The sequence below is a fragment of the Pseudorca crassidens genome, chromosome X (assembly GCF_039906515.1).
Source record: "Pseudorca crassidens isolate mPseCra1 chromosome X, mPseCra1.hap1, whole genome shotgun sequence".
NCBI lineage: Eukaryota > Metazoa > Chordata > Mammalia > Artiodactyla > Delphinidae > Pseudorca > Pseudorca crassidens.
In genome coordinates, this window is record NC_090317.1 from 117,666,309 (window position 1) to 117,680,402 (window position 14,094).

The window sequence follows — 14,094 nt, forward strand, 5'->3', positions numbered from 1 at the left end:
ATTCACAGCTGTTTCCTGTTGAGCTTTGGTTTGCCTCCAATGCCACTAATTACTTTTTAAAACGTCATTGAAAAGCAAAACCGCTTTTAGCTTTTCATTGAGTTTTTGTTTCAATTTTATGATCATCTTATAAGGAGTCATGAGTAAGACATCTAAGCATCCCAGAAACTGAACTTCAGATAATTGTGTTTCGTGTTTATGTCATAAGATTTTGTGAACATTCAGTGTTCAGAATTTCATGAAACATCGAATAAAAGATTATGTTGTTTGAAATGATTATGATAACGATTTTGTGCCTGGGCAATAAGTTTTTAAATCTTCTGTGAATTATGAAATATTTCAAACCTACTGAAAGGTACAAAAAAAATAATGGAACAGACCCTCATGTTATCTCTACCCAGCTTAGCAATAAACATGTTGCTTTATTTGCTTTGGAAATTCATTCTCCCTCTCTCTCTCTCCCCCTTTTTCACCCCGTTCCTCTTCATCTCTCCGTCCTTCTCTCCTTCCTTCCTTCCCTCCCTCTCCCCCAGCAAAATAAAATATGACTGATGGACTGTCACCTCACTCTTCATCCTCTTGCATTTTTTGCAGACTTGGGTACCTACCTGTGGATCCTCAAGTTTACTTCCTAATTTCTCTCAAAAAGTGTAGCCTTCCTCTTTCTTCTCTGTGACGTCCTCAGGCAAGCCTTTCTTGGCCCCTCTGTTTAAAGAAGTGTCCCCCACCCCTTCCTCACCATTATTCTGCCTTATTTTCTTCAGAGGTCTGTATATTACCTTACTGCATATCCTTATCTGTTAGTTATACTATCTGCCCCATCAGAGCATAGACCTCCCATAGGGAAGGGATTGTGGGCCGCCGTATCCACCGGTCCTAGAGCAGGGTTGCTGCATAGTAGGTACACGTAGAGGATCTGCGGAGTCCAGAACTTCCCACGTCCTCACTGGGCAAGATAACCTATGTGGCATGTTCCCACGCATTACAGAAATCTGTTCTTTTAGGTTCTGGTGATGGAACCAACCAAAGTCTTCCAGCCTTCGTATGTCTCTATAAACAGTGAAGCTGAGGAGAGGACAGCTTCTCTGTGGCACGTCTCACCCATGGAAATGGTAAGAAAACAATCATAAACAGCTCTCTCTTTATTCTGTATTATTTAATGAAAAATTCAGTTTTGAAGTAGGAGAGTCAACTATATTGTAGTACTTGAAAGAACAGGCACCCATGCCTAACTTCTGAGTTACAGGACTATATGAGAGAGTGTAATCACAGATGGAGGAAAGGAAGCAGGGTTTTCCAAATATATATATTTGTATTATATGTATAGCTACGTGTGTATATACATATGTGTATATATACGTGTGTGTATATATATGTATTTATATACGAATGAATATAAACTTGTGGAAAAAAATGAGTTAAACCATGAAGGAAGTGGATAAGGAATAAAGTGCAAGTCCCTCCAAATCCCCCAAACTTGGTATGTATTCCCATCACCAATGATTTGATGGATGTCCATCTATACCTTTCTCTAAGCTCAGTTATATATGTATAATGTGTGTATACATGTATCCATTATATATATAATATACATATGTATAGGGGGAAGAAGCATTTTCATTAATGTGAGATCATATGGTGAGATTTGTTATTTTGCAACTTACTCTTTTTAAACGATCCATACATCGTGGACAGTTTTTCACATAGCACACACTGATCCACCGGATTTTTAAAATGCGATGTTCCCTATATTCCCATATCATGGTGGTGCATTTCTGGGTATGGATGAGCCATAATTTATTTTACTACTGTCCTGCTAATGCACATTTAGGTTTCAGTTTTGCATTCTAGCTGATGGTAAACACGCCAGTGCACATCCTGGTGGTTACACCATACCACGTGCGTGTAGATGTTTCAGGAGCAAAGAGTCCCAGAATTGGACCTGCTGGCTTCAAGACTACATATGTTTAAAATTCGATAGCTACTGGCAAATTTGTACTATTCTAATTTATACTCACACCAGCAATATAGGAGTGGAAACATTTTCATTGCCCATTAAAGATATTACGCAAATGCTGGGCCAGGCCTCACGTTTTGTGGTAACAGCTATATTTTCATCTGTATTTGTCTAAAGTACTTCATCAGATTTTTTCTTTAATAAAATATTTTGTAGTAATAAAAATAGGTAGCACCTTTGACAAGTACATTAGATCTATTTGCTATGTCTGTGTTTTCATGGAGTGTGGGGAGAGTTCTGCCATCAACTTGGCAAAGAAGGATTTTTTTCCCCCTGGAAACGAGCGTGAGCAATTATGTCTTAATCAGGTAAAAATAAGCAATATCTTCAAAAATAAAATACAACATCAGAGAATAAGGAGAGGCTCAGAATCATATTGGAAAATCTTTATCAGAAATAGTCATGATACAACAACTTTCCATTGTTCAATGGGTATAAAGTTTCAGTTATGCTAGATAAATAGGTCATAGAGAGCTGCTGTACAGCACAGTGCCTATAGTTAACAATATGGGATTTTGCACTTCACATTTGTTAAGAGGGTAAATACCATATTTGTTCTTACCACACACACAAATAAAAACAAAACCCAAGGGACACAAGGACACTTTGGAAGGTGTTGGATATATCTAGTACCTTGATTGTGGTGATGGTATCACAAGTGCTGGCGTGTGTCCAAACTCATCAAATTATGCACATTAAATAGGTGCAGTTCTTTCTATATCAGTTATACTTCAATAAAGGTACATATGAAAAATATATAGTCATGAATGATATTTCCAGTTGCCTTAGTCTGCTTGAGCTGCTGTAACAGAATACCACAGACTGCGTGGCTTAAACCAGCGGTCCCCAACCTTTTTGGCACCAGGGACCGGTTTTGTGGAAGACAGTTTTTCCACAGATCTGGGGGCGGGGGGGATGATTCAGGCGGTAATGTGAGCGATGGGGAGCGGCAGATGAAGCTTCGGTCGCTCACCCACCCGCCCGCCCACTCGCCCACTCGCCCACTCTCGGCTCATCTCCTGCTGTGCAGCTGGATTCCTAACAGGCCGCAGACTGGTACTGGTCCGCAGACGGGTACTGGTCTGCAGCCCAGGGTTTGGGGACCCCTGGCTCAAACAACAGAAATTTATTTCTCACAGTCCTGGAGGCTGGAAAGTCTGAGATCAGGGTGCCTGCATGGTCAGGTTCTGGTGAGAACCCTCTTCCTGGTTTGCAGATGGTGGTCTTCTTGCCCTCTTCTCCCATAATGGAAAGAGATAGAGAACTCTCTCCTGTCTCTTCTTATATAGGGTACTAATCCCATCACGAGGGCTCCACCCTGGTGACCTAATCACCTGTCAAAGGCCACCATCTCCAAATACCATCACACTGGGGGTTAGGGCTCCAACATATGAATTTGTGGAGACACAAACATTAAGTCTATAACACAAATGTAAGCCAGTAACCTTGTCTAATATTTAACAGCGAAGCAACCTTCTCCTCATTGATAAGAGAGTCAATAGCCATTAGTGAAGATGAGCTGCCGTAATGTGCTGGGATATTTTTCCTGCACTGTGTGCTTTAAATATTTGAGCAAAAGAGAAGAAGCTAGAATAAGATACATACATGGTGTTCATACAGATATATCTCATTTGAAGAATGCATGTATCTTCTATTAAATTTGCCTCTTTGGTTTCTTTTTTAACCTTTTAAGTATAACACAGAAAAGTGCATAACTCATAAATGTACAGTTTGATGGATTTTTTATCAAGTGAACACACGTAAGTAACCAGTGCAACCCAGGGAAGGGAACATTAGCAGGCCCCCACCCCCCAAAGCCCTGCTTATGTTCCCCCCTCCAGGTACCACTGCCATGAAGCACCCTGTCCTCAGTGTTGGGATTCTTGTAGTAGAGGCCAACCTTGCTTACGTTTTTTGTGTCATTGATGCCACTGTGATGCAAGAGAATTTTCAAAATTCTATTCTGTAACCTCACTATTCCACTGATAGATGTAACGAAACACCTCATTTTTAATTTTTTTTAAATTGATCTATGTCATCTCAATTTTTTCATATTTCTTCTTTTTTTATAAATTTATTTATTTTTTTTCGCTGTGTTGGTTCTTCGTTTCTGCGCAAGGGCTTTCTCTAGTTGCGGTGAGTGGGGGCCACTCCTCATCGCGGTGCGCGGGCCTCTCACTATCTCGGCCTCTCTTGTTGCGGAGCACAGGCTCCAGACGCGCAGGCTCAGTAGTTGTGGCTCAAGGGCCCAGTTGCTCCGCAGCATGTGGGATCTTCCCAGACCAGGGCTCGAACCCGTGTTCCCTGCATTGGCAGGCAGACTCTCAACCACTGTGCCACCAGGGAAGCCCCATTGTTTTTTAATTTTTATTGGGGTATAGTTGGTTTACAATGTTGTGTTAGTTTCAGGTGTACAGCAAAGTGAATCTGTTATACATATATCCACTCTTTTTTAGATTCTTTTCCCATATAGGCCATTATAAAGTATTGAGTAGAGTTCCCTGTGCTATATAGTAGGTCCTTATCAGTTATCCATTTTATATATAGTAGTGGGTATGTGTCAATCCCAGTCTCCCAATTTATCCCTCCCCCCGTTACCCCCCAGTAACCATAAGTTTATTTTTTACATCTGTAACTCTGTTTCTGTTTTGTAGATAAGTTCATTTGTAGCCTTTTTCTTTTTTTTTTTAGATTCCACATGTAAGCGATATCATATATTTGTCTTTCTGTGTCTGACTTACTTCACTCAGTATGACAACCTCTAGGTCCATCCATGTTGCTGCAAATGGCATTATTTTGTTCATTTTATGGCTGAGTAATATTCCATTGTATATATGTACCACATCTTCTTTATCTATTCCTCTGTTGATGGACATTTAGGTTGCTTCCATGACCTGGCTATTGTAAATAGTGCTGCAGTGAACATTGGGGTGCATGTGTCTTTTTGAATTATGGTTTTCTCAGGGTATATGCCCAGTAGTGGGATTGCTGGGTCGTATGGTAGTTCTGTTTTTAGTTTTATAAGGAACCTCCGTACTGTTCTCCATAGTGGCTGTATCAATGTACATTCCCACCAACAGTGCAAGAGGGTTCCCTTTTCTCCACACCCTCTCCAGCATTTATTGTTTGTAGATTTTTTGATGATGGCCATTCTGACTGGTGTGAACACCTCATATTTTGACAAGTAGTTGTGGAAGAAACTAATCCTACTAAAGTGACTCTTCATACTTTTAGAGCAAAATGGTTTTGTTCTCATGGAATTCTACAAATCTATAATGGTTGCAGGTCTTTAATGGGAATTTCCATCGGTACATATAGTATCTCACTAGTTGTAAATGTGTTACTTTGTGTATGTAGTCTGTAATAAGAAATAGAAAGAACTCTATAAGCAGCAAATGCTAGTTTTCCTTGACTGAGGAAATGTTTTGCACAGTGCTTGGTAGTTGTCAGAGCAAGTGTCTGAGAGAAATATAAATTGCCTTTTTTTCTTTGAGAGGAAGGCTTTGCTTTTGCCTTCATTTACATTTTAAAAATTCTGCAGGTTGTGGAAGCAAGCAGATTAGCCTGGAGTGAAATGATAACTTCTCTGCACAGACTTGCAGTTCTTCCCGGTGTGCTGTGGTGGTGGGAAGCAATCACACAGGCACACGTTCACCTGCAGACAGCGCCGCTGTAACATTAGATTAAGGTCTGCTTCATCAGCCGGGGATTCAGAAACGTACGCTGGTCAGTGTTTAACCACCAGCTCTCCAGGGGATATGGGAGCAGAGGGCCGATATGTAGTGTTTACTGATTTCTGTGGTGTAAATACTCCCGTCATGGCCAGTTTCACGCAAGCAACATCAGGTCACCGAGCACAGGGTTAGGAAGAGACGTGCACAACTGGCCTCCCAAGCTGGTGCGAGCTCGCCCAGCACAGCGATGCGGAGAGGCTGCACAGAGCAGGCGCAAATGCAGTGTTTCTCCCTCAGCTTCTCGTGGGCCCCAAAGTCACCAACAGGTGCACTGTGGCCACCATTGCTATCCATACGGGTAGGGCTGCTGGTTTTGGAAAGCTCTTTGGGAGGTGCCTTTTATGCTTATATTAGCGACTGGAACATCTCACACAAAAAGTCTATGCTTTTAACAACAACCAAAAAAAAAAGTCTATGTTTTTAACACAAAAATCCCCCCTCCCTGAAAGTCTGCATCCTGGGGGTAGGAGGGCAGAGGCTGAGTCAGCACCTAGGGGATCCTGAAGGAGTCCCCTCCCTCTGACTTCCCGGCCCATTTCTCCAGAGCCCACCCCGGCTCTGCTTCCAATGCACTGTTACTGGGGGCTTCTGGCACTGTGGAAAGCTAAAATCTTGAATCTGTTTCCTCATCATGATTTGGTGAAATATCCCCTCTCAGGAAAGATTAGAATGCTGCCTTACAGGAGGCTCGGGACAGGAGGAGAACAGTCACAGCTTTCCTGATTGACCCGCCCGGACACCACCAGATAGCTCATGAAAAACTCCCCTTGCAGACACAGGAGAGCACAGACTTCGCGGTTCCATTTGTATAATATTCCAGAACAGGCAACACTCTCCACAGTGGGACACGTCAGAATAGCAGTTGCCTTTGGGTCGACAGGAGTGGCTGGGAACAGGGGATCTGAGCGAATCTTCTGGGCTGCTGCTAACGTTCTCTCTTGGTTTAGATGCTGGTTACAGTGGCTTTTCATTTTGTGGAAATTGATTGAGATGATTACTGTAGCCTTTTCTGAATGCATGCCGAATTTCAGCTTAAAAGTTTAGTAATGATTTAAAAAACACTTGTAGTGGCCCTCTTGATATTCCCCAATCATTATTGGATCCTGTGACTTTGCAGGTAAAACTCAAAGTCTTTTATTACGTATCGAGCCCCTATATAACCCTGTCCTCCTTCTCCTCCCTCCTTCTCCTCTTGCTCCCCGACCCTCAGCCCCAGCCAGACCTTCATCTGTCATCTCACAGTCCCCTGAGCTGGCCCTGCAGGAGTTCACGTCTGCACTTCTGTTCTCATCCTTCTCCCTCCCTGGAATTCGTTCTTCCAATTACCCAAGTCCTAACTTTTGCAGAGGTATCTCTAACCACCCTTTCCCGCCTTCTGTCCTTCCATTGAATGTCTGTTCGCTACCCAGTTGTCTGCATCATGTGCAAAGTACATCCTATCGCTTATTTATCCGTTTTCCAAAGTGTCTCCCCAGCTTCTCTGCAAGCCCATGCACGACTTCTATATTTGTATATCTGTAGGACCTATGAAGCAGGAACCCCCCACCCAATGCCTATTGATTATGATGTAAAGGGAAAGCGGAGGGGAGCTCCGTGTGGTTTACTTCTTTTTTAAAAAATTTTTTTAGATTTAATTTTATTAATTTTTTTTGGCCTCACCACACAGCATGTAGGATCTTAGTTCCCTGACCAAGGATCAAACCCGTGCCCCCTGCAGTGGAAGTGCAGAGTCTTAACCACTGGACTGCCAGGGAAGTCCCTCCGTGTGGTTTACTTCTTAACCAGTAAAGCTTCCTCCCAAATCGAGAAGTTCCCTAAAGGTACCCTAGAGTAAACCTACTTGAAAACTTGTGTGGTTGAGCTTTCTATATACATACAGCCTCTTTCAGGCTCTCTCGAATCTGCCCTCATTGATATTTCTGTACCTGAATCCAAAGCAGACTCCTGTTCTCCACCACTACCCTCTTTCAGTGACTTGGAACACATCCCTCCTCTGAAATATACTCAGTCTTTCTATAAAGATGGGTCTGATGTGATAGCTTTCATGTTTTCATCCACTTTCATCTTTCACAGCTCTCAGTGATTCTCACACAGAGGGGAGGCTTAAAGTCCTGATGATGGCCTCCAAAGGCCTGCATGATCTCCCTAACCTTCTCTCCCACTCCCCCTTCACTCACTCCACTCCCATCTCACTCCCCTCCTTGCTGGTCCCCAAACATGCAAAGCACACTGCTGCCTCAGGGCCTTTGCACTTGCTGTTTCCTCTGCCTGGAACTGGTCCCCCAGTTATCTGCATGGCTCACTCCCTCACCCCCTTTAGCTTTCTGCTTGAAAACTCATGACTTCCTGCCCCACCTAATGCTCTTTGCTGTGTTATTTGTGTTCATAGCACTTTTCACCCTCCACCATGCTCTTCACTTACTATTTGATTTATTACCTATCTTCCCTCACTCGATTGTAAGCCCCATGAGGGCAGGGGTTTTGTCATTCTCTGCCATGTCCCTGCTGGTATGTTGCCTAGTGCATAATAGGTGTTTCATCAACATGTCTGGGTGGATCCTCTCCCATTGGGAACGATCCTCCCAACTGTGCCTGTTGTCATTGCTCCAGGATGGCAGGAAACTTGTCACCCGATCGCTTGTGGCTGTTCTGAGCCATACGCTCAGTTATTTGGCTCTCACACTTCTCTGGGAGGCTTAGCTGGTCATTTATGGCATTCCTCAGGCTAACCTAATGTATTTGCTTATTTAAAATTATTCTCTGTTGTTGTAATGTATTGGTATTGTAGCCTATGGCTCTTCTAAAACTGGGGATTCAGACACTCCTTGTGAGGCTTAGCTTTGTTCATAGTTTAAGGGCAAGGGATGGTGGTGGAGGGAGAGGACAGAGTTATATATGTATTTTTTAAGTGCATCTTGTACAGATTGAAATCCCAGTTAGTCTTTGTATTAGTCATGGTAGACTAGACGCTAAAACAAACAACCCCCAAATATCAGTTTATCTATGATGATAAAAGTTCATCTATGTCTCATGTCATGTCCAGGTTGGCAGGGTCCGCATTCCATCTGGTAGTGGATGGGGAAAGAGAATGTAGAGGAGAGGATTGCTGTGGAGGTTTCTAATGAGCCAAGCCCACAGGTGGAGCACATCACTCTTGTTCACATCCCATTGGTCAGAACTCCATCGAATGACCCCACCTAACTGCACAGGAGGCTGGGAAATGTAGTCTAGTTATGTGCCCAGGGAGAAAAAGAAATGAAGATTGGTGAACACTGACTGGTGTCTGCCACATTCTTGCCTCTCCAAACATTTTTGTGGGTCATTCAAGTTGGGTGGGCTGTTCCCAAACTCATCTTAGAGTTTTCCTGATACGTTGACAGAAGATGAAAGGCTGCTCACTGTGTATGTACTGTATGCCTGTTGTTTCTATTTCATATTTAGATCATTTGTTCTAAACTGGATAAGAGATACAAATGAATTTTTACAATAGGTTAGAAAATGTTTCTGGTGTTCCAAGTTATGTGAAATATCTTGCTTTAACTGCTAAATTCTATTGAAAGTAAAAAATAGCAGAAGCAATTGACCATAGAATGAAAGCAAAAATGATTCTTTGCATGGAAAACATCAAGCCACTGACTTTTGTCCTTGATACCTGCAGAAACAAATTCATGAATGGAATTTTACAGCCTCTTCCATTAGAGGAATAAGGTTAGAACATAAGAGAAGATGTAATTATTGTTTTAATACAAATAATGATGTTGTTTTTATCACTTTGTTTGTACTTATTTATAATACGTGGTGTTCTCATTTTTAACAGAATCCAAAACAGACTATTTTCTCTCTTGTTGCCCTGCCCGAGCTTGTTCATCATGTGCTGCTAGTAAGGCTTTTCGGCTTGTTATAGCAGAGTAGCTGTTTTTGTATCCAACAGACGAAACTCTCTTGTCTCAAACTTTTTTTTTTTTTTTTTTTGCTGTACGCGGGCCTCTCACTGTTGTGGCCTCTCCCCTTTCGGAGCACAGGCTCCGGACGCACAAGCCCAGCGGCCATGGCTCACGGTCCCAGCCGCTCCACGGCATGTGGGAGCTTCCCGGACCGGGGCACGAACCCGTGTCCCCTGCATCGGCAGGCGGACTCTCAACCACTGCGCCTCCAGGGAAGCCCCGTCAAACTTTTTTAAAACAAGAAGTTATGTGTGTAGAAAGAGAAAGTGTTTCTTCTTTGAGCCAATGATGTTCAGGTGCTCAGGGACCCCCAGAACTGAAGCTGGGAGTTACTTGGTAATGATACTTGGCTGGGATCTCCTGGGCAGAGTAATGGAGCCGAGGGCATTGGCAGGTGAGTAAGGTGGTGTATTCCCAGGAGAGGTCTGCCACTTGCTATTTGGTTCAGGAGCGCTGACCATTTGGGCCTGAATTGTGTGGCTGCTCTCTGAGTCCGACCCTGCCAGCACACCCAAGGGTGGGAGGAACTCTGGAGTAGATATGAGTTCTAATCCCTCTTTTGCTGTTTGACCTTGAGCAAATCATTCAGCCTCTCCAGGTCTCAGTATCTTCATAGTTTCCATCATATTAAGGGCTTGGACTAGAACTCCATGTCTTTTCTCTGATTCTCAGACCACAGGCCAATGAATGAATCCCTGTTACCCCCAGATGCAGCATGATCCTTTCCTAGACACATCAGTGTTTAAATCGGAGTAATGTTTACATCACTTTTAAAGGGAGAGAAATCATTTAAGAACGGAGTAGCATATTTGAATAATACTGCTCAGAAAATATAATTCAAAAGGTGTTAAACATTTTCAAACATGTACTACCCAGAAACTAAGTTGTATGGTAACATGTAGTCAAGAACCTTCTGTTTGTACCTTCTCATAGAGATACCTCTTGCTGCCATTTTAGTCATCAACAGGGATGTGCAAAGGGCCTGGGGTGAATCAGACCCTGGAACCAATGTGACATGAAGAGCATGTGTTGAACATTCCCAAGGCTATCCAACTAACTGTGGTAGTTCCTTTAAAGATTGGTTTTGAAAAGTTACTCATGTATAAGCTAGTTTTAATTCATTTTAAATCACCCTGTACTTCTGCTGTTTCAACTCGTAATTTGTCATGTAATCCATAACATGTAAGGAATGGTCAAAGAAGCTGTAATCTCAGGAAGAGACGACTTAGAAAGGGCAAGATAAAGTGGCTTCCTTTGTTTGAAGGGCTAATCATAGAATCTAGCCTTTTGCATAGTGGTACCTGGCAAAATGAGGGCCATTGCATAGGCTTTGGCACAGTGCAGGTAAAGAACTTTGCAGCAGTGAAATCCATCAGGAGATGGAATCTGATGATTTTCTGTCACTGGATATTCCAGGCAAACTGAATATTGCCTGTTCAAGGAGCTGTAGAGTCAGATCCAGGCCTTTGGTGGGGATGGATCAGATAACATTTAAAGGCCTTTCTTGAGCTAAAATGCCACGTTTATTTCCACTTCCCTTGTGTGGCCACAAATACTGTGTCCTAATATTTTTCAAGTCTAGAAATTCCTTTGATATCACAATAAATTATTTCACAAATACCTTTTTAATGACCTTATAAACTCTTGAAGACAGAAACCATATTTTATTCCCATTCCTGCTGCCCATACACTTTGCTTAACATTGAATATATAGTAAGTTCTTGATACATATTAAAGTCTGTTGATGAATACAAACTCAAACATCAGCAAGATAAATGCCCCTCCTATTTAAATTTCATAGAGAAATAGAAGTCACTTTGGTGGGCGGGGGGTATTTGTTAAAACATTAATGAAACTTTCAAATTTGTAAGATGGAAGAAAAGCTGTTCCTAGATTTTTCTCAAAAAAATTAAATTGATATCCAAATTTATATATAATAGGCATTCTTATGTTTTGAAATTTTGCAGCATATCCAAGTTTGATGAACGGTGTTGTTTTCTTTACGTCCATGATAATTCTGATGACTTTCAAATCTACTTTTCCACTGAAGACTAGTGCAGTAGGTGAGTTTTAATCTGATTCAGGTACTTTCAGTCTAATTATGGTGAATCACTCTTAAAGGGTCTTTGTTGTGAAAAATATTTAATTGCTATACTGCGTTTCCTGAAGTTCTAACTTATGGAAAATTTTTCCAGGTTTATTGAGATATAACTCACATACCATGCAATTTGCTCATTTTAAAGTATAGAATTCAATCTTTTTGTTTTTAGTATATTCACAGTTTTGCAGCCATCACCACAATGTAATTTTAGATTATTTTCATCACTCCCAAAAGAAACACAGTATCCGTTAACAGTCACTCCCCATTTTCTCTCAACCTAACCCCACCCCCCCAATCCCAGTCCTCTGCAACCACTGAATCTACTTTCTGTCTTTACGAATTTGCCTATTCTTGACATTTCATATATATAGAATCATACAATATATGGTCTTTTGTGACTCGTTTCCTCCATTTATCATAATGTTTTCAAGTGTCATCCATGTTGTAACATGTATCAGAATTTCATTCCTTTTTGTGGCTGAATAGTATTCCATTGTATGGATATATTTGATTTGTCCATCATTTGAAAGGCACTTGGTTTGTTTTCACTTTCTGGCTATTGTGAATAATGCTGCCATAAACATTCACATGCAAGTTTTTGTGTGAACTTATGTTTTAATTTCTCTTGGAGCCTAATAACTGGGTCTTATGATAATTCTTTATTTAACTTTGAGGAACGGCCAGAGTGTTTTCCCAATTTACATTCCCATCAGCCATGTATGAGGGTTCCAGTTTCTCCACGTCCTCGCAATACTTGTTACCGTCCGTCCTTTTTTTTTTTTTTTTGCAGTACGCGGGCCTCTCCCGTTGCGGAGCACAGGCTCCAGACGCGCAGGCTCAGTGGCCATGGCTCACGGGCCCAGCCGCTCCGCGGCATGTGGGAGCTTCCCAGAGCGGGGCACGAACCCGTGTCCCCTGCATCGGCAGGCGGACTCTCAACCACTGCGCCACCAGGGAAGCCCTGTCCGTCCTTTTGATTGTAGTCATCCTAGTGGGTGTTAGGGGGAATCTCATTGTGGTTGTGTTTTGCATTTCCCTAATGACTAAAGATACTGAGGATCTTTTCATGATCTTATTGGCCATTTATATATCTTCTTTGGAGAACTATCTACTCAAATCCTTTGCCCAATTAAAACATTTTTTTAACTTTTTATTTTGGAAAATATTCACACCTACAAGAAAGTTCACTCAGAACTCCCTACTGTTAACCATTTACCACATTTGTTTTACATTCTCTCTATATGCAGATGACTATTTTGTTCTGAACTGTTCAAGAGTAAGTTGTAGACATAATGCTACATTACCTCTCGGTATTTCAGTACGTGTTTCCCTAAATACAAGAACATTCACTTATGTAATCACAGTACCATTATCTAATCAGGAAACTAAGATTGATATGGTTCTATAATTTACAAACCTTAGCCAAATTTTACTTATTGTCCCACTAATGTCCTTTACAGTGAAACAAAAGATATTTTTTCTCTGGTTCATGGTCTAAACCAGGATTACATACTAGCATTTAGCCATCACGTCTGTATAGCCCCCTTTTATCTGGAACATTTCTTCATCAGTCTTTGTCTTTCTTGACTTAATGCTTTTAAAGAGTACAGGCAGTTTATCTTGTATAATCCTTCAATTTGGGTTGGTTTGCTGTTCCCTCATGATTATATTAATGTTATGCATTTAGGGTAGGAATACCATAGAAGTGATGCCCTGTCCTCAGTACATCACATTGGGAGACATACAATATCTTTGTCTCATTAATGGTGATATTAACTTGGCTTACCTGGCAAAAGTGATGTTTGCCAAGTTTCTCCAAACTTTGCCCATTTTTAATTGGGTTATTGGTATTTTTGTTAATAAGTTTTAAGAGTTCTTTATATATTTTGGATACAAGGCCCTTGTCAGATGTGTGATTTGCAAGTGCTTCCTCCCATTCTATGGGTTATCTTTTTACTGTGTTGATGGTGTCATTTACAGTACAGAAGTTTTAAATTTTGTGGCAGTCCAATTTATCTGTTTTTCCTTTTGTCACTTGTGCTTTTTTTTTTTTTTTTTTTTTTTGTGGTACGTGGGCCTCTCACTGTTGTTGCCTCTCCCATTGAGGAGCACAGGCTCCGGACGCGCAGGCTCAGCAGCCATGGCTCCCGGGCCCAGCCGCTCCGCGGCATGTGGGATCCTCCCGGACTGGGGCACGAACCCATGTCCCCTGCATCAGCAGGCGGACTCTCAACCACTGCGCCACCAGGGAAGCCCTCACTTGTGCTTTTGATGTCATATCTAAGAAGGCTTTGCCTA

At 41.9% G+C, this 14,094-nt stretch overlaps 1 protein-coding gene across 1 annotated transcript in view; it reads left to right on the forward strand.

Annotated features, from left to right (window-relative positions):
* The window catches only part of MAP3K15 (mitogen-activated protein kinase kinase kinase 15), a 149,219-nt gene that overhangs the window by 101,664 nt on the left and 33,461 nt on the right, over positions 1–14,094 (forward strand). Inside the window, 3 exon segments of the mRNA XM_067723097.1 lie at positions 1,005–1,112; positions 9,410–9,459; positions 11,663–11,758. Coding sequence (XP_067579198.1) covers positions 1,005–1,112; positions 9,410–9,459; positions 11,663–11,758 — 254 coding nt within the window.